The sequence below is a fragment of the Crotalus tigris genome, unplaced genomic scaffold, assembly GCF_016545835.1.
Source record: "Crotalus tigris isolate CLP2741 ecotype Arizona unplaced genomic scaffold, ASM1654583v1 scf7180000017947.1575755, whole genome shotgun sequence".
Taxonomy (NCBI): Eukaryota; Metazoa; Chordata; class Lepidosauria; order Squamata; family Viperidae; genus Crotalus; species Crotalus tigris.
This window is the reverse complement of record NW_024096739.1, coordinates 127,379-154,633: the sequence shown is the minus strand read 5'-3', so window position 1 is coordinate 154,633 and position 27,255 is coordinate 127,379. Positions and strand designations below refer to the sequence as shown.

The following is a 27,255-nucleotide window of genomic DNA, read 5'->3' as shown; positions in this document are numbered from 1 at the left end:
TCTATCTCTATTTCTATTTCTATCTCTATAGCTATCTATCTATAGCTATATATGCTAATTAACATTTTATTATTAAATGCACAAATGCACAAAGCCATAATTACGTAAGATTACCGCAACTGGATGGCCCAGCCAGTTTTTATTATCTGCTGGTTCTACAGCCCATATCTAAGTGCCAGAATCCATATGAGCCGTTCATATTTTTCTTCACTGCAGTGTGCTTGTAATCCCATGGTTGATTTGGTTGAAGCTGACAGCCAAGAAGGAACAGGCTGCCTTTGGACAGTGTTCTGTTTGGGCGGGGGGGGGGGAGGGTTGAATGATGCAGACTGATCAAACCAGTGCTGACTGGCATTTGCTTCCTTTTCTGTTTTCTGATTTATCTGCAGATGGAAAATGCCTCCAGTGCCCCAGCGTTCTTGTCAACCTTATCTGAAGGAGAAGATCTGATCTTTGGAACTCTCTATTCATTCTTTGGTAAGCTTGGGAGGAAAGGAAGCATTTCTGAAAAAAAAACAACAACCCCTATTTGGAGATTCTTTCACCCTGCTGGATGAGGCCAAGGCCTGTATTACGCTACATTTCACCACCAGCACCCCACACACACTTTTAAAGCAATTCAAGTTAGTGATCACTGTGATAATAAACTCTATAGGTTCATTATGGTACATGCTGGGCAAATTAGTATATTATTGTGATTGTTCTAAATCTTCTTCCCATCAACTTCATTGCAAGCATTCTTTTTTATAAAAAAATATTGGGGATTTTGGAACTTGCTTCAAGAAGCATCTTATTTTCTTGCAAGCACTTGGCTAGTTGGCATGGCTGGAAAATCAATCACAAGATTTTAAAATCTAGTGGGTCAAGGCAATGCTGCCTGAAAGAGCATCCAAAATTTTAAATTTTTTAAGAATTAAAATTCAGGCATCAGGTATTCAGTATTTTTTTATTATTAAAATTGTAATAAATAGATAGCAAGTTCCCTTCAGGCTATACGGCTCAGTATACATCTCCATCACAAGCAGAAACACATTGTTTGGGCATGTATTCAACAAGCAGATGACCTGAAACCCTCCCTTTTAGCTAGAATGAAACATGATTAGTATTTTTAAAGATAAAGCAGAAGTTGCTGAACAACTTCCCTTCCTCAAATTTCAATTAGAATGTGCAAGAAACACAATTTTCAGGTACCATTATTGGGACAGAGGCAACATCTGTTCAGAAGTTTTTTCCATTTTTTTGAGTGCAAGTGAAAAATTAACTAAGGATGGTAGCAAGTTTAATTTGTATTCTATGCCTACTTTATAATGTCATGATGTCTGTTAATGCTTAAGATACTTATGTTCCCTGGACCATCAGAGTTACTTCATTATGAGTAGAATGTGTCTGCCGAGAATTGTATATTGTCCTTTATAGTATTTCTATGGAAAATTAATTTTAGATACTTTCTGTGTTTAAAATAGAGAATATATTTCTCTCCTTTGCTATGAAATGTTTTACAGGTGATTACTTAAAAGAAAAAGGGCATTCTCTTCTCCTTTTTTAAAGAATAATTTTATTTATTACTTGTGACAGTGATCTATCTTCCAAATGGAGTGGGGGATCTGGTTTCCTTTGCTACTCATCTCACTTTACAGGCCAAGGATATGATGTAAAATTTATTTCATTTTTATTGAGTTTAATTTCCCACTAGTTGCTAATGAGTTATTTTGGCTGTTGGTCCTTGCCTGTCCCACATGTCATGTTTCAAAGGAAACAGAAAATAAAAACTTTGTCCTGAAAGATAGATGGTAATAGCAATAATTACCAGGCAGTTCCAGAAAGGTGGGATTAAGGGCAATATAGTCAGAGAATATTTAGAAAAAAAGATTGAGACCTCCAGTCTTTCATTAGATAGACTCAGTTACTCTAGTATAATCATTTATAATCAACTAAACCACAGGTCAGCAACCTGTGGCTCTGGAGCCACATGTGGCTCTTTGAGCCTTCTCCTGCAGCTCCCAGCCTCCTCCACCATTTGGAGAGAGAGAGAGAGAGAGAGAGGGAGGGAGGGAGGGAGGGAGGGAGGGAGGGGGAGAGAGAGAGAGAGAGAGAGAGAGAGAGAGAGAGAGAGAGAGAGAGAGAGAGAGAATTCATGCACAGCAGCCTCTATTTCTTTTTAATTAAACTCTTCCATCAAGCTTCCCCCCCTCATGTGACCCGCGCACAGGTTTTGCAGCTCCCAGTGTTTTCTTTTTTCTGGGAAACGGGTCCAAGTGGCTCTTTGAGTGTTTATGGTTGCCGACCCCTGATCTAAATGATGCAATAATGTTTTTTTCTTTTTCTTCTTTTTTCTTTTTGGGAATGTGAGTGTAGCACATTCTTAAAGCAACCGCATTTTTCTGAGCCAGTCTAGAAAAAAAGCATCCACTTTTTAAATCTACTTATTAAAGCAGCCATATCTTTTTTCTCCAGACTCCATAAGCATTTTCTTCCAACTCTTTTTTTCAGCATTGACAAACTTAATTCTTATGTGTTTAACATATTTATGGATTGTTTTTTAATCCTACTCATCCACATACCAGCAGATCTAACATGAGCACAAAGCATCCTCAGGCAACTAGCAGGCTTCATCATAAATACATTGTTCCAGGTTTTTCCTTGGGCAATGTTTGTCCAGTGCCTTGATCAGCAACAGGCAGGTAGCCTGTCCCAGTGCAGTCTGATAGATTTGACACATTTCCCTGCACTTTAAAAAAACCTGTGGATTACTGAGAACATTTGAGCTAGCCTTCTCCTTCTCCCTGTTATGCTTGTTTTCTATATACTCTGCAAATTCCCCACCTAATATAGAAAAATAATCACCATTCAGTTCTGCAAACTGCAGATGTTGATTAGTAGGCACTCCTCCTTCTAGGAAAAAAAAAGAGTTCTCAGCAACCATAGTTACAATAAAAAGTGGGCCAAATCCATTGTATCCAATTAGAACCGGACAAATAAAATAGCATTCCAATGCACACAAACCCAGCCTTCTGCCTTCCCAGGGACTTCTCTGTTTTAGCCTTCCAGAAGCAGCAGTAGAAATTAATCAGCGTCAGTCCTGTCTGCTTCTTGGAGATGCTTAATGATGCACTGAAAAAGGGATCACTGCTGTCAGAGTGAAAAAGGATTGATGGTCCCTTGGCAAAAATGACTTCTGAAATGAAGGGATCAACTGGGAGTCTGTTCAAGCAAGCAATCCAGATCTCAGGGCACAAGTCAGCCAGGCCTTAGATTTCTAGAATCAATATCTAGCATGGAAATATGTGGAAATATTTAATGAAGTATGCCATAAAGGTTATTAAGGACACCCATCTTCAAAAAGATATTGCTCTGGATGATGATGATGATGACGATGACGATAATGACTATTTTTATCTCAACTTCATGTAGAACATCTTGGGAACAAATCTCTTTGTACTCATAACCAGACCACTCTGATCAGGATCAGATTATCTGTTCAATTTCTGTCTTGCTTTTAAGGAATTCTATATTCATATCCGGCAGCTGAATTCTGCGGTCTGCATACATTAATAAAATGGATGATATTTGCACAGCTTTCTTTTTTGGCCTAATTTTGTATGTAATATATTCCATACTTTCTAGCTGATGCAATTGTATGCATGATATTCTAGATATAACCTTTCCATCCATTCCAAAGAGATGATTTTCCCTCCTTTTTTTCATCATTGCTGAGCAGTCTTTAATCTCAAATTTAAATTCTCAATTTCTTTCATTTGCAAACTCCTGCATCTATGCTCCTAGTCAGGGTAATGCATGGTTTCCCAACCTTGGCAACATCAAGACATGTGGATTTCAACTCTCAGAATTCCCAGCCAGCATGTCTGACTGAGGAATTCTGGGAACTGAATTCCACATGTCTTAAACTTGCTAAGGTTGGGGAACCCTGGTGTAGTGGGATTTGATGCACAGGACTCGATTCAATATTACCAAAGAAGCATATGTTTCTCAGTGCTCCTGAAAGAAACAGATAGCAAGCTAGCTTGAGAAATTTGCACTGTGTATAATGCTTGTTGCTTTTAATTCCATCCCTGTACCTCTTAACACCTCCAGCTCACTCAGCCTAATGGTAAGTTCAATCCTGGAAACCCTCAGTACCTCCAAGCATTTATGATGGAGAATCTCAAGTGTATATTCAATAAGGTTTCAAAATGTTTTTCAAAATTATTCCACAAATGTGCCCTAAATAGCTATCACTTTTTGGCCAAAAATAGAACTCTCTGCCTTTCTGCTACCAAGTTAGAATTAGAATGTGACTTTGAATATATTGTGCTAACTGGTTGGAAAAAAATGGTTCCGAAAAAGAACGTTTCTCCAACAGTCCTTGCAGTTTGTTTATTCTCCATTCCCTCAAATGACTTTCTTTCTGATGACCTGCATTAATTTGTCATTGACCACCAAATCAGCCTTTAGCAATCATCTTGACATTATGAGCCTGACTGACAACATCCTTGCAGCACCAGTCCATGTTTTCAGTTTATTCAGAAATCAGCCTCAACAACAGACTGGTTTCCTCGAGGGAACAGTTTGAATAGCAGGCAGGTATTATACTTTGCCTGCTTTACACTGTAAGAAAAGAGGAACAGACAACCTTGTTCTTGAAAGACTCTCAGGGCATAAACACTTGATTTCATAGGACTTAAAGATGAAGGATGTCAACATGCTCATATAATGTGGAGTGCGCTCTGAAACCAAAGTCCATTAACTGTGTGACAAGTATGTTGATTACTGTAACATAACCTTCCAGCTGTATTAGGTTCCCAAATTCCTGGCCATGAGTTGGAGCAGAGGTCCCCAACCCCCAATCTGTGGACCGGCACCAGTCCGTAGCATGCCTGCAACTGCTCCACGTAAACAAGCAAAGCCCCATCTGAGGGATGCAGGCAGCATGCAAAACCACATCCCCTCTGGTCCACGGAAAAATCTCTCTCCATGGAACCGGTCCCTGGTGCCCAAATGAGTTGGAGGATGTGAGATCAGAGAAGGCAGGTGGCATCACTTCAAATTTGCAGATAGACATAGTGGATATCTCAGCTGCATAAGTTTGTAAATATTGAATTCCAATGACTAAATGGAATGGTAGTTCTATGGACAGATGATCTTAACATACAGGTGATCCTCGTTTTACAACAGTTCATTTAGTGACAGTTCAAAGTTACAATGGCACTGGAAAATGTGACTTATGACAGTTTTTCATAGTTATGATCTTTGTAGCAACCCCATGATCATGTGATCAACTGGTTCATATTTATGACGATTGCAGTGTCCCCGATTCATGTGATCCCCTTCCTGACAAACAAAGTCAATGTGGAAACCAGATTCACTTAACAACCAGGTTACTAACTGATCAAGTGCAGTGATTCACTTAACCGTGGCAAGAAAAGTCATAAAATGGGGGCAAAACTCATTTAACAAATGTCTCACTTAGCAACAGAAATTTTGGGCTCAATTGTAGTTGTAAGTCGAGGACTACCTGTGTTGAGTGTTTTTTGTAAGCCTATATTCAGCTCTATAAGACTGAAGAAATGTTGAAGGGAGTCTGCTCCAGACATCCAATAGACATATTGGGCTTTCTGAAAAAGTCTGAGAAAGAAGGGCCTGACAGTCCAAGCTATTGTACCTTCTGCACGTCCACAGGACTTTGTCTCCTCCCCAGTTTTACTTCTCCATCTCTAGCTACTGTTCTCAATGAATGGGAAATGTGTGGCTTTTTGATGTCGCAGAACTATAGCTGCCAGCATCCCCAGCCAGAATTTCAAATAGCTGAGAGTTAATTTGGGCAACCTTTGGAATCCACTGTCAATGTCTGTTGTCCAGTTTTCCCATCAACATTATTAACCTACTTGCAGCTCATCCAGAATAATGTGACTGTTATATCTGGGCTGTAGAACTCTGGAGGAGATGTGTATGGAGATTCTCAATGATCCTGGTCATGATTGTCCTAAATATGTTTTTCCAAAAGGCAATTGGACTTTCTGGGTTTTTTTTTCCTTGAACACATTTCAATTCTCATCCAAGAAGCTTCTTCAGTTCTTTTTTTTTTTAAGAACTGGAGAAGCTTCTTCGATTAGAAGCAAAACATTTTTAATGGAAAAAAACAGGAAAGTCCAGTTACCTTTTGGAAAAGCACTTTTGGGACATCTGAAGGAGATGGGAGAAAAGAGATATATTGAGTGGGTATCTTGCTTTATGCAAACCCAGATATGGTAGATCTGTAGGATATCTACTTATCAAAACTCAGCACTCTTTGTATTAGACTTTAATAAAGTTCTAAGTAAGTGAATTAGTGTGTCTAAAAATGAAGAAGAGGAAACATGAATATGTAAATCCCATTTTTTTCCCCACAGAAGTGATTTATACTCAGAACTCCAATGCATGTTGAGTAAGAATGAGCCCCAAAGGATTTGGGCTAAGATAAAATCACTAGAGCAGCTATTTTCCATCTTCAGCATGTTACTGTTATCATAATATTTAATTTGCAACCCAATCTATCAGGCAGTCATTCCAAATGCCCCAAACCTGTCCCTGGAGTAATCAGGGCCTCCTTTGTGAGTTATGTAGGAAAACGCTTTTTAAATGAAATTAGCCTGACTTAATGGAAAAGGAAAATCCTAGGTATTAAATTTTAATTATCAGTGTTGTCTCAACTGTGTTCAAACAAAAGACAACTTGTCTCTGTAGCTTTAGTTGCATAATATTTTTCCCTCTCTTTCACTTGTTTTGGCACACAATATATTATTGTATAAATATTTCTATAGGAGAGAGAGAGAGAGAGAGAAATCTTATAATTTATCTCAAACTAGTAGAATAAATCTCTGCCAGAAATGGTTGCAAATGGTTGTTTAATTAGAATGAAACTTGCAATCAAAACCACTCAAAATAAACACTATTCTTTTCAGCATATTTCAGTGAGGCACTGATTCTTAACAAAAGTTACCTGGATTCTACTTGAGAAATTTTGTGATTAATATAGTTTTGGCCGAAGGACCAAGTAAGACAAACTTTTATAATTAACAGCTGCCTTATCCACATTTTATGGGACTTTAAGTACAACAGAAATGAAGGCACTAGGCTGAGAAAGGATAAAATATGGAAATGGACAGTTAAGCTAAATTGCAATGGCCATATATCAAAAAGCTTGGGAAATTCTGTAGGATCAAATAGGAGAAGAACATTGCTGGTTGATTGTACAGATGGCCTTTGTGAAACATTGACCCAGATCCTATAACAAACTTAACTATTTTAAGTGAGGAGGAGGTAATATATTGTGGGATCTCCATAAATTAGTTAATTAACTTCATCAACTAATCTCCGGGAGATTAAATTTAATCCAAGAGAAATTGAATCATCTACAGCTGTGTTTCTCAATCTTGGCAGCTTTAAGATGTGTAGACTTCAATTCCCAGAATTCCCCAGCCAGCCATGCTGGCCTGGGAGTTGAATTCCAAACAGCTTAAAGTTGCCAAATTTGAGAAACACTGATTTACAGGATTAAATTAATTCTACCTAAACAGTTGTGTGGTGGAAATATGTAATTTGTCTGCATATTTAGTCATCCAAGAAAAAATACTGGAAAGAGTGGCTGAAAAAGTAAGACCTTCCACTTTATAACTCAGTATCAAGTCCTTGCAATACTGAACATATGTTTTTAATACTGACTGGCTCCATTGTCCAAGTCAGCCCTGTTGCTGTCTGCCTAAGCTTGGCTACTGTAGGCTATTTCCTGAAGCCTCATCTAACTGTCCTGATTCATGGCTTTAAGGGTTATCAGAGAAAATAAATGGGGGCTCTAGAATCCCAAAAATGTAGATTATAATTCAGCAATGATTGTGTATTGCTAAAACCGGTAGTAAGGATATTTGACTGGGTTAGTAATTGGAGGAAACATATTGTGCGAACAGAGCCATGTTCTTGCAAAGAAAGAAACAAAAGAAGATTCAGATATAAAGCAATTGTCTCCATCTAATGCCTTTCAGATATGTTGAGATTATGTCTCTCCAAATTCCAAGCCAACATAGCCTGGAGAATATCAGGTCAGGAATGAGTGCCCTAAATATGTATAAACTTCACTATAATTTATCATGACTATATTAGATGTCATTGCAGATGCAGTTCTTATGCAACTCATAATAGTTTATAAATAGAGTAGCTGAATGTGTCATCTTCTTTTTCCAGATTCTAAATCATCATTTTGATTTGCTTTCAGGTGTAGTGTCTCTCTTTGGAAATTCACTTCTCCTATGGGTTGCCTACCAGAAAAGAGCCCTTCTGAAACCTGCAGAATTCTTTATTGTGAATCTTGCCATCAGTGACATAGGCATGACTTTGATCCTCTTTCCACTGGCCACACCATCCTTCTTTGCACACAGGTAGCTCCATCCATTCAGTCATTTAATTAATACAACTGGATTTCTTTCTTCCCTTCAGAAGATCAGGTTGACTTCCATTGACTCAGTTTTCTTCTTGTTACAGCTTTTGTTTAGCTTCAGTAGTGTGGTAATCAAGAGTTAACATAGGTGTGCTATTTTGAAGCTCCTAACAATGTTTTCATGCTTTAAAAAAAAAATCAGAAGGAAAAAACAGATTAAATCCAGAGCAGAGAACGATGGAGTTCCGCTATTTCCTCCGTAACCTCTGCTTCTCATTTTCAAACTGTTAATAATATGGGATAAAATAAAGGACTTTGGCTCCTTCAGAATAATGGGAAATGTAATCACTATGTATATGGAGAGTTGTCTCAAAGGTGCTTTTTCAAGAGGCAACTGGACTTTCTTGTTTTTCTTTGAAGACGTTTTGCTTCTCATCCAAGAAGCTTCTTCAGCTCTGACCATCCAGTCAGAGTTGAAGAAGCTTCTTGGATGAGAAGAGAAACATCTTCAAGAAAACCCAAGAAAGTCCAGTTGCCTCTTGAATAACCACCTTTGAGACAACCATGACCTGGAAGACTGAGAATCTCCCTGAATATCTGGAGAGTTCCAACTTAGGAGAAACTGACTTGGTCAAATGATTTTCAAGCAGATGTTATCAAGCCAAGCTGGTATCATGGACAAATTTATATACTTATGAAATGTTTAAACTTTCCAAATCTTGAAATTTTTAAATGGTACAGAAAAAAACAATAGCAATAATAAAGCCAATGCAATAATAAATATGCATGAGGATAAAGTTGGAATTAAATACTGTATTAACACTTTCACATCAACTTACCTGACAGTGATAATTCCCACCAGTTGGGACTCAAAGATATTCCAGAAGCTTCCCCTTGTCCCTGTTTCTATGGCAAGTTGAGTAGTGACAGAGGTTAGCAAGCATCATAGCCAGTGGTGGGATTCAAATATGTGAACAACCAGTTCTCTGTGTGGATGCTGCTTCTGGAAGTCCATTCTGGGCCTGGGCAACACAAAATTAGCTACCGGTTCCGCCGAAGTGGTGCGAACTGGCTGAATCCCACCACTGATCTTAGCAGGTAGCATATTAATTTTTCCATTTCCCCCCAAAAAGAAATATTTTAAAAGTACCATCCCTTAGAGGGGAAAACTTTACTTTTCTTAGATGCTAAAACATACCTCTTTCCAATTAGAATACGGGAGACCTAATTTCTCCTGGTTTAATAGGATTATTTTCCTATTATCTCTTTTTTCTAGGTGGCTGTTCAACCATGCCATGTGTACCTTTTACGCTTTCTGTGGAGTTCTCTTTGGTCTGTGCAGCCTCACCAGCCTGACTGCACTGAGCACAGTTTGCTGCATGAAGGTCTGTTATCCAGCTTATGGTAGGTGGGACATGCATCTTAAATGCCCTTCTCTTGCTAACTGTCTTACTCTGTGTCCTGTTCATCTTGACCCTTGTTCCATCACCCCAGCTCTTTCCCAGGATCCTAGAGTCATGGCAATATCTCCCTTTGGAGATCTTTCCATGATTAGACAGTCTATTTGTCAAGCCTTTGAATTAGCAATAATTAGCATAAAAAAGAAGAAAACCAGCAGCTTCCAATTTTCCCTTTTCATTTGTATATGTAGATTAGACCTCTGGTTCTTTTGTATTTAAGGTTCCAAACTTAAGGATTTGCATTAAAGTTCTAAGGATTTGGTGGAAGAGGCAACTTATTTTTCACCCCGTCCAATCTCTGGGATATCTTATATCTTTTTCTTCTCTTCCATCATCCTTGATCTCTTTCCAGCATCCAGACTAAAAGCAATAACTTGTTACATCACTAGAAGAAAGTGTTTCATATTTATGATGATGAAGTGAAAATCCAAAATTGCTCATATGAAAAAATATTTTGACGGGAGAATTGCAGAATCTAAAAACTTAAAGAATTCTCTTGGTAAGGGTCATTCAGTGCTAATTTCTCCAAACAGCCATTCAGTAGAAGAATTGGCCCATGCTAATAATTTTTATTAATATAGCTCTTTTCACATTATTCTCCAACCAGAAAGAGTTGTACCAATCGCTGAAAGGGAAGAAAAAAATTCAAAATGTACCTGGACTCCTTGTATCCTTTGGCAAGACTTAATGCACATATTCTGTAGGTTAGACAAACTAAGCAGAATATATAATCTTTGGAAGAAATGGGTTGAAAGAAAAATATAACCCAAACAGAGAAAACTGGCTTAATTTGCAGTCAGATTCTGGGAATTATGTCCAATATATTTCTTCCAAATCAAGCTGCAATGAACAACATCAGTCTTTAGTCAATAAGTCCCTGTGTCAGCTGGCATCCATCCTATGCTACATGTATACAAGATTTGTTTATTCTCATTAATGTGCATCAATGTATTTTGGATATATTTGTAATAGGAATGAAAAACCTGACTGGATCAGGACATGTTCTATTGACTGAGTTTAAATTGAAGAGATGACATGCTTTTATACAAATCATCACAAAATAGAAAAAGTTCTACATACAAAAACTGCAGAGAGGGGGATAAAATGCCAAAAGCAGCATTTTCCCACTGCAATCTAAGTTATGCCCCTTTTGTGTATGTGGCATGGCAGCCCATTTACCAAAGTAATGGAGTTTGCAGCACAGTGCTGCTTTGGTCAATTGCCCTCTCCCAGTCAAAAACAGGGTAACTGATCCAGTGTTTTCTATATACATAAGTTAAATAATCTAAATGTAATGAATCTTGTATTTCTGTAGTCCTTGCTTGTGTTAAATAAAGTATTTAAAACTTTGCTGGATAAAAGTTATTGAAGGACCAAACAGGCAGGCAGGTGTGAAAGAAAAAAAAACTAGCAGGTGTTAATTGAATAGATCATCATACCAGTAGTTAAATAAATCATGGCTACATACATTATAAACCATTTCTCTCCTAGAAGAGGATGTCAAGCTATTCTCCAAAGCGCCTGAAGGCAGGACAAGAAGCAATGGATGGAAACTAACCAAGGAGAGAAGCAACCTAGAACTAAGAAGAAACTTCCTAACAATGAGAATAATGAACAAGTGGAACAATGAGAATAATGAACAAGTGGAACAGTTTTGAATGCTCCATCACTGGAGGTTTCAAGAAGAGGTTGGACAACCACTTGTCCAGAACTGTATAAGGTCTCCTGCCTGAGTAGGGGGTTGGATTAGGGATTCCAAAGTCCCTTCCAACTCTGTTATTCTGTTTCTTTTTAATAGTCCAGTTCTTAACATGGTTAGATCTGATTATTACTTAGTGGGAGATCAGCAAGAAACATCAGACTTTAAGCTACTGTTCAAGAGCTTCCTGGCAGAAATCAGTGCTGAACCACTTCCAAATCTTTACCAAGAAAATTGCATGGGATTCCAATCTGATTTGGGGGTGTTGATTTATGTCAACTGTATTTTGGAGTTCCTAGTGATTGATTTAATAAGATCATAAGGAAAAAACTAAACCTTATTAGCTCACGGGTTATAAAGTAAATATGCTGAACAAGAATGAGCATCTTTCTTTCCTTCTCTCCAACCACTCATCCTTTTATTATTGTAGACCAGCCTTTCTGAGCCAACTGGGAAGGTGCTGCAGACCTCATTAAAAATGATGTAGCCCAGTCACTATCAAAAAGTTAGGAAATATTGGGAAGGGGGGAAAGGTGAAACTAAATATAGCCACAGAAGCACAATTCCTACAGCTAAATCCAAAAACCTATTAAGTGAAAATAGAGAAATGCTTGCATAACAAACATATTATATTGTCACTATTTATAATAGTATACATCTTACTTTCTTTTTAAAAATCTATCATGAGGAACTTCATTTACGCAGTCAAAGCGGCACTTAAAGGCCCATTCTTCCAAATTACAAAGTTGACTAGAAAAAATGGAGGAAAGCTGAAAACTAATTTTGGCTATTAACCAGCAGCCACCAAGCAGCCTCTCTTCCTTGTACAGTTTTGGTTTGTCTTCTAAGTACCGTGAAATAATTTTGTGGCCTCAATAGCTTATCATTCTTCTAACGCACATTAGGTTTTCCCCATGAGGCAATGAGTAAAGTCAGCATATCTCAAATTGCTTAGTTTCAAAGAAATGTTATTCTTACATATGTCTGAAGACTCAGACTGTGGATAGGGAGGGGAGGAATTGGAGTTTTAAGTCTAAAGAATCAAAATGTTTAAAATTTAAGTAGGAGATGAAAAGGGGAAGAAAGGAATATGACATACAAAAATTCTTACAAAACAGATTCCAATTTATAGAAGTTTGATTTTTGATATAATATAAAAACCCCACTTTTTTGTCACATTTCACATTTTAAAATGTAAATATATGCTCATGCATATAACCCTATAGGGACTAGTTCTGATATCCACTGAATGTACAAATGTCATGGTGGAGTTAATCTACCTTTCTCCCTAGATTTTCCCAAACACAGACACACACATCTGTGAGAGTCAATGAGTCAAAACATCTGTCTACTAATGTGCAATTGATCAGCATGGTAGATTATAGTCAATTACCTTCAGTGAATGGCTGCAAGCTGCAGTGGATTTATTTGAGATATCAACAACCACACACCCTACACCTATTGCCTGTTTAAAGAAACAGTGTAGAACAATGAGTAATTCTGTAGGAAAGGATACAAAGGAACTTCAATGCTCCTCAACCCCTTCAGAAAGTGTGTTATGTAATCAGCCAAAAATCCTATTTGTGTACATCCTACATGGGGTTAGGGTTAGGGTCAACAATTACTAGCATGCCTATAGATCATCCATCTAATCTTGCACTTTTCTGATATATCTGACTACCACTGAAGATAGCTAAGGCAGAAGGAGAACACTAAAAATAGTGCCATAAAAAACAGAATAGAAATACAAGTTAAGATAGGCAAGAAAATGGTAAGTGAGCACCTGTCCAACCTAGACGAGTTCAAATCACCAGGACCAGATGGATTACACCCCAAGGTTCTCAAGGAACTGGCAGATGTGATCTCAGAACCACTGAACTATATTTTTCAAAGATCCTGGAGCACTGGGGAACTACCAGAGGACTGGAAAAGAACTGACGTAGTTCCCATCTTCAAAAAAGAAAAAAAAAATGGATCCAGGAAATTACAGACCTATCAGCCTGACCTCAATACCTGGGAAGATTCTGGAAAAGATAATCAAACAACGAATCAGCGAACACCTAGAGACAAACAAAGTCATTACTAAAAGCCAACACGGATTTGTCAAAAACAGATCATGCCAGACAAATCTTATTGCATTCTTTAACCAAGTGACAAAATTAGTGGACCAGAGGAATGCTGTGGATATAATTTACTTGGACTTCAGTAAGGCATTTGACAAAGTAGATCACAATCTACTACTTGATAAGATAGAAAAATGCAGGTTAGACAACATCACCACCAGATGGATCCGTAGCTGGCTGACCAGCCGTACTCAGCACGTGGTCCTCAACGGAACCACATCTACATGGAGAGAAGTGTGTAGTGAGGTGCCCCAGGGCTCTGTTCTGGGCCCGGTGCTCTTCAACATCTTCATCAACGATTTGGACAAGGGGATAGATAGGGAACTCATCAAATTTGCAGATGACACTAAGCTGGCAGGAATAGCCAACACTCCAGAAGACAGGCTTAGGATACAGGAGGATCTGGACAGACTTGAACACTGGGCGCTATCTAACAATATGAAATTCAATGGTGAAAAAGTAAGGTTCTACATTTAGGCAAGAAAAACCAAATGTACAGGTATAGTATAGGGGGTACCTTGCTCAATAGTAGTAACTGTGAGAGGGATCTCGGAGTCCTAGTGGACAATCATTTAAATATGAGCCAGCAGTGCGCTGCAGATGCCAAAAAAGCCAACACAGTGCTAGGCTGCATTAACAGAGGGATAGAATCAAGATCACGTGAAGTATTAATACCACTTTACAATGCCTTGATAAGGCCACACTTGGAATACTGCATCCAGTTTTGGTCACCATGATGTAAAAAAGATGTTGAGACTCTAGAAAGAGTACAGAGAAGAGCAACAAAAATGATTAGGAGATTGAAGGCTAAAACATATAAGGAACGGTTGCTGGAATTGGGTATGTCTAGTTTAATGAAGAGAAGGACGAGGGGGGACATGATAGCAGTGTTCCAATATCTCAGGGGCTGCCACAAAGAAGAGGGAGTCAAACTATTTTCCAGAGCACCTGAAGGCAGGACAAGAAGTAATGGATGGAAGCTAACCAAAGAGAGAAGCAACCTAGAACTAAGGAGAAACTTCCTGACAGTTAGAACAATTAATCAGTGGAACAACCTGCTTCCAGAAGCGGTGAATGCTCCAACACTGGAAGTTTTTAAGAAGAAACTGGACAGCCATTTGTCTAAAATGGTATAGGGTTACCTGCCTGGCAGGGGATTGGACTAGATGACCTCCAAGGTCTCTTCTAACTTTACTATTATTATTATTATTAACATCATTGCTTCAAAATCTAAGGGACTGCTTTGGACAAAACTCAGCAGCACTTTTTCATGCGGCTGCTGATAAAAACATGATTGCCAACATGATCGTCAACGTCCAATAACGGATATGGCAGAAGAAGAAGAAGAAGAAGAAGAAGAAGAAGAAGAAGAAGAAGAAGAAGAAGAAGAAGAAGAAGAAGAAGAAGAAGAAGAAGAAGAAGAAGAAGAAGAAGAAGAAGAAGAAGAAGAAGAAGAAGAAGAAGAAGAAGAAGAAGACGAAGAAGAAGAAGAAGAAGAAGAAGAAGAAGAAGAAGAAGAAGAAGAAGAAGAAGAAGAAGAAGAAGAAGAAGAAGAAGAAGAAGAAGAAGAAGAAGAAGAAGAAGATAGCTAAGGGAGTTGTGAAACAAGATGAAATAGACTTGTTCCAAACTGGCAAAGGTATAAGTCTGTATACTTTCTGCCTATTTATGAAACATAAATGTGCAAAATACATATTAGAAAAGCTGGATCGGAAGAAGATGAGCATGGATTTAAAACTGGAGGAAGAAACATCAATAATCTGTGCTATGCTGATAACACCAGTCTGATTGCTGAGTATGTAGATAATCTTCAAGGCTAGTAATGAAAATCAAAGAATATAGTGGGGGAAAAAGAACTACGATTAAATGTAAAGAAGGCTAAAGAAATGACAATAGTATACATCAACCATCGTCAGAACTGACAACAGACATTGAAATGGTGAATAGCCTTGCATTTTAGGGTTGATCATCAACAGCAAAGTCAAGAAATATCTCTCAGACTAGCACCTGGTAGGATTACAATGAGAGCCTTAAAATGATGGCTCTGTAACAAATAGAATTCAGCAATAGTTTTTCCTATGATATTCTATGAATGCAAGACCTAGACTTTGAAGAAACAGGACACGGATGAACTTTGGTGCTAGAGAAGCCATTTACCCTGAATAGCCAGGAAAACAAACTAATGAATCATTGAACAAATCAAGCCAGAATTCTCCTGGAAAGCACTATTGATGAGGCTCTAACCATAATATTTTGGATATATCACCTAAAGATCCCCTAAAAAATCCATAATTCTTAGAAAAGCTAAAGAAAAGAAGAAGAAACAAGTTGCAATGTGGATGGATTCAGTTACAACAGCAATCAATGCATCATTAAGAGATCTAAAAGGCCCACCTAAGGACAAATTATTCTGGTGAGAATCTATTCATATGATCACTAAGAGCTGACACTGACTTAATGGCACTTAATCAATGGGTAAAGTTGTAGACCAATTATTTGGAAAGCACCAAATTGAGGAAGGCTGCTGAAAATGATATATCCTTTTCCCAATAAGATGGTTGAATTAAAGCTTTAAAAGTGTGAATGGTAGCCCTAATTTATAGTTACAACCTCAACCTCAAGATACCCAGGTCTCCATTAAGTCAAGAAGGAGAATGCCAGAAATTTAACAAGTATTTATTCTGAGAATACAAAAGTATTTAATTAATCAATTAAATTTTCTCAGGACTTCATTTGTACAATCTATTAAGATACTGCAGGTTAATTTCAACCAGTTTGTTAAATTTTGTAACCCCTTATTTGGTGGCTATGATTCAGTATTTTGTGTTAAAAGGGTTCATTTTTTTATCAAATTACACAAGTCATAGGGATATGAACCGAAGAAGCTTCTTGGATGAGAAGTGAAACATTTTCAAGGAAAAAACCAAGAAAGTCCAACTACCTTTTGAAAAGCATCTTTGGGACAACTGGATGATTGAGAATCTCCATAGACAAAATAGTTGTTGCTTAACTGGAGTTAGTCCATAGCACAAAACTATTACAAATCTTGCATTATTCAAAGATTACCAGATGCATTATAGCAAATATCTGTGGATATTGTAACGTAATATTGTTAGGATGCTCCAAGAATCTTTCATGTTTCTGATAAACAAGCTATGGTTCCATATGCTTATCCCAAATTGATTCCAAAGAACTTCTTTATTTCTGGCTAACAAGTCTAAAATAGGACAGAGTGAATAATTCTAACATTCCACTATATTAAATAAATCAGCATCAATATGATATACACTTGGCTTTGTAAAGCAGGCACTGATGTGTCCATAAAATCACTCACCTTGAAGTAAATGGAAGTTACTTTTATATATAGAGAGAATACTGTCCTCAAATCCAATTTTTTTTATCAAACCTAACATTACAGATAATGCATCAAAAAGGCTCTGAAAATACTGGCCAGTGCAGTTTGACATGCAAATATGCAATTTCTTGTTTAAGAGCCATTGGTCAGAGTAGTTGCTACAGCTTTTTTGCAAGAAAGCAGAGGGACAACCGTGCATGCAAATAGTGTTTTTAAAAATAATCTCCAGCAGTTTTTTGAAAAAAAGGTAATTCGGGCATTCTGTAAATCTCAAAACCTAAAAAGCTGAATCTTTTCCCTTGGTGGTTGGTATACTACTGTTCCCTGAGATTAAATTACCTGTGAAACAAAAACTGAGAATAATCATAGTTATTCTAAATAATGACACTGGTTGTGAATGTAAAGGCTGAAATAGCTTCTAATAAAATAAGGCCAACAACAATCCTCCCCTTCAGGGATGGTGATCAAAAAAGTAAAAAAAAAAAATGGTGCTCACAAGCTTGCAATCAAAGCCTTGCCCCCTTTTTTTCATGCATTGTGATATTCCAATCACATGGCTGTGGTTCTGATCACAGGGTTGATTCCTTCTCACTAGACACTTTTCCCCAGTCAGTCATGTATTCCAAATTATAAAAATGCTTTCCAAGTTCAGAACCAAATGTACAATTTAATGTTATCCATTTGGTCATGTCCAACTCATGGTGATTCTATGGGTAAGGTCTCTTCACATCTTCCAATCTTGCATTACTTCTTTGAATTTTTCTATGCTCTGGTTGGTGTCAGGTTTGATGGTGATGTACACATTATCATATGCAAATATTTCACAAACACTGTTTTCCTTTTATAGTCATTTCACGTAGCCTTCTTAGGTAGCAGAAATATTGAGAGGTGGAGATTTTAGCTTACTCTGAGCTTATTTGATTGTTTACTTGCAGATCTAGGAAACATTTTCAGTTTGAGGGTGTGTGGGGTTTGTTGCACTTTAACCAATAGCAGTTTTTTGTTCCAGTTTTATAGGCAGCAAACAACCAATCTCAGAGCACTAAGAACCCCACAGGTCAATCCTGAGTTGCAAATTATCTTACTTATGGACTCTAGCCACGGAAAAAAAAGACAAATTAAAAAGACAGGATCCATAAGAATGATACTAACCTTTACCTCCAGTTCACATATTGGATTAGATTGGATTGGGTGGGTTGGATTCGATTGGAACAAAACATGCTAGTGTTTCACTGAACTCAATAGTTCACTTCTCAGTAAACATGCATAGAATTTAGCAAATTGTTTTTGTAGGAATAAAGCAATCCAACTTTAAAAATTAACTCAAAAAATTAAAAAAAGAATCAGAGAAAGAATCTGATTTTAAGTTTTAATTTGCTGTTGATTTTGTTTTGATGCTTCTGGATCCAAAACAAAAAGAAACAAAACTAATTTTATGGTGCCTGGTTTAAAATATATAATAGGGACTTACTATAGGAAGCTGCCTCATATGACCTACTGAATCATTTAACTGAGCATAGTTAGGACATACCACCAGTGGCTTGGACAGAAGATTTTCCCAACCATATTGAAAAAGGGCCTTTTTTAATGTAAAACCTGTTTTTATCCACATGTCCCTGGATAATACATACCCATGATATAACAATAGATGTTATTTTATGAATCAGCAATGAAAAGACTAGAGAAAATCAATTTTGAATGACTCATATGGAAACTTTCATCACAATTCTTACAACGTGCAAAAGAGATTCATATTACACCTTAAATAATATGGATGTGCTTTATTTAGGGAACTCAGTAATTCACCTGCATATTTTATATGTGAGACCTGAATCTGCTTTTAATAGTTTCTCCATTTTTAGTTTTAACAATACATCTCGATGCATTGTTCTTTGTACAACTTCTAGGTCTCTTTTTCCTTTTGTATCTATAAAAAACAGCAATGGCCTTCTCTTGTAAAATTCACTCCATAAAAACAACCTCCATAGTGTGCATATCTAAAAATGACTTTGTTTCCACTATAAGGATATAGCTTAGAGGTAAAACATGAGCTGATATTTCTAGACAGAATTAGTATAGAAAAAAACAGCCTATGGCAGAAGTGTTGCCAGGAACGGTCCTCAAAGTCAAGAAAGTAGCTCTGATGATCTGATTCCAAGTGGCGCACACAGAAAATGAGCAAAGTTTTGATTGCATCATCACTGCTGCCATCTCAACGTTTATGACTACATCCTGCAGACATCCATGGCTTATGGTTTGACTTGATAGAAGATAGATTGCAGAATAGAATAGAATAGAATAGAATAGAATAGAATAGAATAGAATAGAATAGAATTCTTTATTGGCCAAGTGTAGTTGGACACACAAGGCACTTGTCTCCGATATATAAGCTCTCAGTGTACATACAAGTAATAGTGATAATTCATGATCATAAACAACATAAAAATACATTCATCATAAATCATCAAATACAACACTTCATCATAAATCAAAAGATGCAACACTTAGTGATAATCATAGAATACTAGCTAAACAAACAACATAAATCATACTAGAATATTAAAAAACAATATAAATTGTAAGATACAAGCAACAAAGTTATAGTCATAAGAAGATAAGGATAGGTAATAGGAAAGATGAGGAGAATAATAGTAATACAGATTTACTACTGTATTTTCCCGCGTATAGGACGACTTGGTGTATAAGACGACCCCCGACTTCGGCGCTGATTTCCATGTCTAGAAAGTCATCTTATACACCAGAAACTATCGTAATTTCTGGCGTATAAGACGACTCGGCGTATAAGAAGACCCCCGACTTTGGCGCCGATTTCCACGCTTTAGAAAGTCATCTTATACGCCGGAAAATAGGGTAAGTAGTTTGACAATGTTGAAGGAATTAGTTGATAAGCAGAATGACAGCATGGGTAAAAAACTTATGTCCAGTCATTTTGGTGTGTAATGCTCTATAGCAGTGGTGGCGAACGTATGGCATGGGTGCCAGAGGTGGCACTCAAAGCCCTCTCTGTGGGCACATGCATCATCGCCCAGTCCTAGGCCTTCAGCTGGGTTTTATAAAACCTTTTCACTTTAGGCCTCCGCCACCATGTGCAAAAAAAAGAAAAGGTTCAATCAGTCAATTTCAACTTCTCGTGAGGAAAAAAAAGTTCTTGTAAAGTTGGAATTGATTGATTGAACTTTTTAGTCCTACCCAGTCTGCCATTACCACTGCAGCCATGCCCACCCAATTGGTCACGCCCACCCAATTGGCCACACCCAACCAATGGGCCACACCCACCCGGCACTTGACGATGTATAAGTGGGTTTTAGGTTGCAGTTTGGGCACTCAGTCTCTAAAAGGTTCACCATCACTGCCCTATAGCGTCGTCTTGAGGGAGAAAGTTGAAACAGTTTATGTCCAGGATGAGAGGGGTCTGTAGATATTTTCACAGCCCTCTTTCTTGCTCATGCAGTATACAGGTCTTCAATGGAAGTCAGGCTAGTAGCAATTGGGTTTTTTTTGTAGTTCTAACTATTCGTTGAAGCCTATGTCTGTCTTGTGTGGTTGCAGTTCCAAACCAGACAGTTATAGAGGTGCAAATGAAAAGACTCAATAATTGCTTTGTAGAACTCTATCAGCAGATACTTGGGCAGTCTGAGATTTCTGAGTTGGCACAGGAAGAACATTCTTTGTTGTGCTGTTTTGATAATATTTTTAATGTTAGGTATCCATTTTAAATCTTGAGGTATTATGGAACCTAAAAAATTGAAGGTCTCTACTATTGATATTGTATTGTTTAGTATTGTAAGAGGTTGTAAAATAGTAGGGTTTCTCCTAAAATCTACTGTCATTTCTACAGTTTTGAGTGTATTCAGTTCAAGATGGTACCGGCCACACCACAAGGCTAATTGCTCAACCTCCCATCTGTATGCAACTTCATCGTTGTCTCAAATGAGACCAATCATTGTTATATCATCTACAAACTTCAATACTTTAACAGAGGGATCTTTTGAGATGCAGTCATTGGTATATAGAGAGAAGAGAAGTGGAGTGAGCACACAGCCCTGGGGGGGGGGCTGTGCTAATTGTACAGGTATCTGATGTGATTTTGTGTAGCTTCACTTGCTGCTTCCTGTCAGTTAGGTGTGGTCAGGCATGGCTAGCTGATTTAGTTTAGTGAGAAGAATATCTGCAATGATGGTATTGAATGTTGAACTGAAATCTACAAAAAGGATCCTTGCATAGGTCTTTGGAGATTTAAGATGTTGTAGGATGTAGTGCAGAGCCATATTAACAGCATCATCTGCTGATCTATTTGCTCGATAGGCAAATTGCAAGGGGTCTAACAATAGATCCATGATGGTTTTCAGGTGGGCCAGCACTCACCTTTCAAAGGTTTCATAACTACGTATGTCAGAGCAACCAGTCTGTAGTCATTCAGTTCTTTGATGGAGGGTTTCTTTGGCACTGGGATGATAGTACAGCATTTGAAGGAACACAGCACATCTCTAGTGATTTATATTGTTTCTATTAGAAGATCCTTGAATTACAACCAGTAATGCCTGACCTGAAAAAAGGAACTTATGACCCAGATTCAAAGTTCCGATCCCCTCCCTAGTCATGGGACTAAACTTCAGATGTTTGGCAACACCTATATTAACCTCTATTTGCAAAGTCCATAGTCACATTATTGTGTTTTATGATGGCTATGCTGAAAACCGGCACTTCCAATTTTCAGCAAAATCATCCCTTAACCACCATTGCATTCACTTTACAACAACCACCATTGCTTCGTGACCACCATGTTCATTTAACAACTGCCAAGAAAAACATTGTAAAACTGTTTTACAACTGTCATAACTGTAGTGGACTACCATGCTTCCATCCCAAGAAATTTCAGTCAGCACTGTGGAAATTGTGACTTCCTCAAATTCTCACTGAGGTAAAAAATAAAAATCAGGTACTTCCATTTACATTTTAGACTGTTAGCTTTGATTAGGCTGCCCTGCCCATTTTCTTGCTGCCATTTCAGACAAAGAATCCTTTAAACGAATAAACAGAGTGGCCTTAATTGGGAAAAGCTCTAACCCATCTCCTTCCCTCTTCCTTTAGGCAATAAATTTTCTCCACCATATGCTGGGGTCTTGCTAGCCTGTGTCTGGATTTATGCATTCATCTTCGCAGCAGCTCCTCTGGCTGACTGGGGCAGTTATGGTCCAGAGCCTTATGGGACTGCTTGCTGCATCAAATGGAAAGCTTCAACCAGAGAAGCCAAACTCTACATCATGGCCCTCTTTGTCTTCTGTTACATCATTCCATGCACCCTGATAATCATCTCCTACTCGCTCATCCTTTGGACTGTGAAAGTGTCCAGAAGAGCAGTGAAACAGCATATGTCACCCCAGAGCAAACACAACAGTGTCCACAGCCTAATTGTCAAGGTAAGGATTGAAGCACAATGTGGATGGAGGAATATGGAGGCAGTATTTTTAGAAAAAAAATCTCTTAATTTTAGTCTTGTATTCTCTGAGATGCTTTCCTGCAAGAAGGAAAATAAGCCCAAATGATACCTTAATTTACTGACAAAAACTGTTTCACCAATTGAAGGATGTTATATAAGCATCAAACAGTGGAATGAATTGTGTTCAGGTAGATGATCAGTTTCTCAGTTCCAATTTGGGCTCTGGGATTCTATAGCTAATCTAAAAATACTGTATCTTAAAATAATAGGCATCTATAACAGATGCAAAATGCATAATTCACATTATTTGCAAAAGGGTGTCATGATACATACAACATCCTTTCCCTCTGCAACAGACATCCAGTGTCTTTTTTCACTTTTGGGTTATTATGGATTTGTTATGCAAGGTTCAAGATATATATATTCACTTTATACATTGCTAAAAGTCATGTTTTCCTTAAACATAATCTAAGCAATAATTGGCTGAGTTCCTGTATCATATTTAAATCATAAACCATATTTTACAAACCACAGAACTTAGAGTCACAAAACATTCTGACCCAAAAGGAAACTAACTATTTTACAGGCAGTCCTCTACTTACAACCATTCATTTAGCGACCATTCAGAGTTTCAACAGCACTGAAAAACCATCTCAGCATCCCCACAGTCACATAATGTATTTAAGATGGTTCCACTGTTCTGAGGACAGGTGATCACCATTTGCAATATTCTCAACTAACTCTGACAAGCAAAATCAATAGGGGAAGCCGGATTTGCTTAACAACTGCAGAGATTCACTTAACATCCATGAAAAAAGGTCATGAAATCAGGCACAACTTGCTTATCAATCACGTTGCTTAGCAAGGGAAATTCTACTCCCAATTTTGGTTGTACAATAAGTCAAAGAGTACAGTTCAATGTATAAATGTATAGTAAAGAAATTAAATAATGTGTAACTGTAGAATTTTCTTATATAACTCCTTCAACACTGTATCTTTAACTCGAAATCTGGCCCCAATGACATCATTTGGTTTAAAAAAATTGATAAAAAAATTGTATAGGGTCTTTCAAAATATCCAAGGAATATCTTGGTGATTTAAGAAGAGATGTTGGCCAAATAGCAAGAAGGAAATATGGCGTTGAAAGTCAGCAAGCAAAAGAGAAGCAAAGCATTTAAAAGCCCTAGATACATTTATCACTCTTCAAGTGGCATGATGGCCTAGAGGTGGAGTTTTTGTCTCACAGTCAGGAGACTGTAGGTTCAATCTTACATAGCAGCAGATATTTCACTCTCTGGGCACAAAGAGACAATATCTGCTGTGAGCTCTGCATAGACATCAGGAAGGGCATCCAGCCAGTAAATGCTCAGCTCCATTCAGTTGCCTTGATTGCTTGCCAAAGCATTTTGAGAAATATAAAGCATAAGGAAATGTTGATGGCATGATACAATGGATCTCCAAACTGCACATCTGTTTTAAATAGAGCTTATTCTTCATCAAGAAAACCACAACAGCAGCAAACGTTATGTCCATGTTGCTACTGCTAGGTGTCTAAAGAGATTCTACAGTGCAAGACTGCACATAAATGTCCTAAGAGGGATGTGAATGGAGGAAAGCAGGAATGTGACAATCTGCTTAGCAATCAATTCTAAGTCATACAGCTGGGGTATCTACCCTCAGTGACATCCCTGCTGCTGGTTTAAATGCATCCACCACCACCCCTTTCTTGCCAATGATATATTCTTCCAGAATCCATGGGAATCCTCATATGAAGAATCTTCAATTTGGGGATTTTTTAAAAAAAAAATGGTTCCCCCACAAAAATGCCATTGGAAGATGGAGGTGGCATGATGAATCAAGCACAGCAGCAGGCAAAGATAAAATGAGAGAGAGTTCTATTACATCAGGATGATTTGCTCATTCATGTTGCACGGTTGCCTGTCATGATTTGACAACTTAATTTAACTGTGTACACACCTTACCCTCTTGATCGGCAAGCAGTATGTCAGCAGCATATCATAGCCTGCTTATCTAAAGAGAAGAGAAACTCCAGGGCTTGTTTATCATCTGGTTGAATGCACTAACCAATTCACCAGTTGAATTAATTAACTCATTAATTACAGGCTAATTAAATATACACGCAGGCAGCATATTATTCTGAGCTGCAGTAGATAGTTTCTCTCCAGAAGTGCACTAGATACTTATTTATCTTCTCGCAGCTAGATCTCTTGAGTACAGAATGATGCGATGATGATGCTATTCAGTTGCAACACATTGCTTAGCTCTGATGCCGTCCTGCTTTTATAGGAGAGGCAACTGGAAACATTCAAAGGAGGCAATAGCAACCATTTCTATACTGTTGCCAGAAAAATATGGATATCTCCATGTAATCACCAGAAGTCAGTTTTGACTCCAGGGAGATTTTACCTTATCTTTTAAAAAAAAACAAAGCAAAATCTCATGCACAGGAAATGCAAGAAGCTAATTTTTTCACATTCAATATATTACCTGCAAAGGTAATGTCCATATAATTAGACCATGCCAAGCTAAAAGAGGGAGGGAGGGAGGGAGGGAGAGAGGGAGGGAGGGAGGGAGGGAGGGAGGGAGGGAGGAAGGGAGGGAGGGAGGGAGGGAGGAAGGCAGGGTCTGAAGTTGATAACCTTCCATTTTTGTCACAGAAAAGGCTGTGTGGATACTAAAATTATTCCCCATTGTCTGGAATGGACTGAAGCAGACTAATGTGGTTAGATGTATCTATACAACATACTTAATGGTCAAATCACTTTTTTTTTTCGGAGAAGCCTGGGAAACAGAAACATATAGGAAGATTGTCTATTTTTAAGGAACATCCCAGTACTGTCATTACACAACTGTACTGCATATTGTTTGAGGAAGTCCAGAGAATTATATTTGTTTAAAATCAATGCATATTTGTAGTAACTCTGACCCTGAGATATTCCATAGAGATTGTAAAATTTCTGCACTGGCATGCCACAAAGCTCAACATTCAACCAGATTCTACTGTATAAGCTTAATCAAACTTAAGAATGGCTGAGTTATGGATGGTTGAGTTATAGAGTCACAAATCACATTAAGTCATTGCTTGCTTAACCATGATTTCCTGAATAAATTATAATTGGCTGGGTTTACGTATCATATTAACCCAAACCAATCAAGCCACTCTCTTATCTTATTGCAATGTATGAATCCCCTTACAGAACCTTAAGATGAAGCAAAACGTGGAACATATTACCATTTTGATCTTGGTTGTTCCCTCTCTTTTCCAGCTCAGTATTTCTGTGTGCATTGGATTTTTGGCTGCTTGGACCCCCTATGCCATTGTTGCTATGTGGGCAGCATTTGGCGATGCCAGCAAAGTGCCAATCCTGGCCTTTGCCCTGTCTGCTGTCTTTGCCAAGTCCTCGGCCACCTACAATCCTCTGGTGTATCTGCTCTTCAAGCCCAACTTCCAGAAGTTCCTTTCTAAAGACCTCTCATTCTTCCAGGCAGTGTGTGCAGTCTGCTGTTGCAGCCGGTCCAGGGTCATCACCCTCCGATCCTTCCACACGCCAGATGGCCGGGCTTCCATGAGATTCTCTGCTGCTTTCACTGACCACCGTGGATCCTGTAGGAATTGTTCTGACACTTTTGAATGCTTCAGCAATTATCCTAGGTGCTATAGGCTCACCCAGAAATCTGACACAGCCTCCAAGACTAACCCTCTCACACTTCTGAGAGATGGAAGAGCTTGCCGGCCAAGTTTTAAGCGAACTGTGCAAGTCATGGTGCTCATGACCAAGAAAAAGACTGGAATAGGGACTATGAATGTGACAGGAGACGTTCTGCCTTCCAACATTGTGAGAGATCTTATGTAAGCATGGTAAGAGCAAAGGGTTCAAAGGCAGGGGTAGATCCTTTCTATCTATGGCCACCTTCCACTATCTAAAGCTATCCAGATATTTGATTTATAATTTTCACCATGTCCAGTTAACATTGTAAAGCTGGGAAAAGGTTTTTTTTTTAATCTATCTAAAAATTCATCTTTTATCCTTACATGCCATTTTCCCCAAAGTATTCTTTGCTAATTATACATTTTTTTTATAGATGTGATTTTGTATCAGCAATTTTGCATCTGTAAGAAAAAAAAAGTCAACAATGCCAAGCCCCCAAAGAAAACAAAACATAATCTAAAACTCCTTCTGGCAATTATGACATCGGAGTACCACAAACTGCGAAATGGCTCAAAAACAGGTTTCTAATCTGTTCAATCTGTACTGTACTGTGAGTTAGCTGTATAGCTCAGTTTAAGTCAGTCCATGCAGTTGATGTTGAAGGTAGAAATAATTAATTTGCACACATAACTGGAGTGCATAAAAATTAATCCAATCAAAATAAATTGATAAGAGCTCAGAGACATAGGGCTTATCACATCTGCTGACAAACGTACATAGTAACTTGGATAAGTTTTATATCTGTTGTTCAGTCGGGTGGGTTCTATGGGTCTTGCAGTCACAGTGCTGATGTTTGCTGTAATACCTTAGCTAGATTTCCCTTTGGCCCTTAATAGTTTTAATTCATGCTAGCACAGAACCATCCCAGAGCGTTGACTCAGATATTATTCATTTAATTTCTACATGTTTTATTTTTCCTATTTATCCTGGCCTTTAAGAATGATTATGACAGTTTATTAATGATAAAGAACATTGATTTCTCATAAAGTATTACATGGTAGAAAGCTAAGAAATTTAAG

The 27,255-nt window shown here is 38.0% G+C and overlaps 1 protein-coding gene across 1 annotated transcript; it reads left to right on the top strand.

Annotated features, from left to right (window-relative positions):
* The first annotated feature begins 389 nt into the window (after positions 1-389).
* On the top strand, positions 390-26,563 carry LOC120308770 (opsin-5-like). The gene is made up of 5 exons (XM_039345245.1): positions 390-477; positions 8,246-8,408; positions 9,684-9,811; positions 22,157-22,485; positions 25,793-26,563. The coding sequence occupies exons 1-5, from the start codon at positions 390-392 to the stop codon at positions 26,378-26,380; spliced, it is 1,296 nt and encodes a 431-aa protein (XP_039201179.1). The 3' UTR covers positions 26,381-26,563.
* The last annotated feature ends 692 nt before the right edge of the window (positions 26,564-27,255 follow it).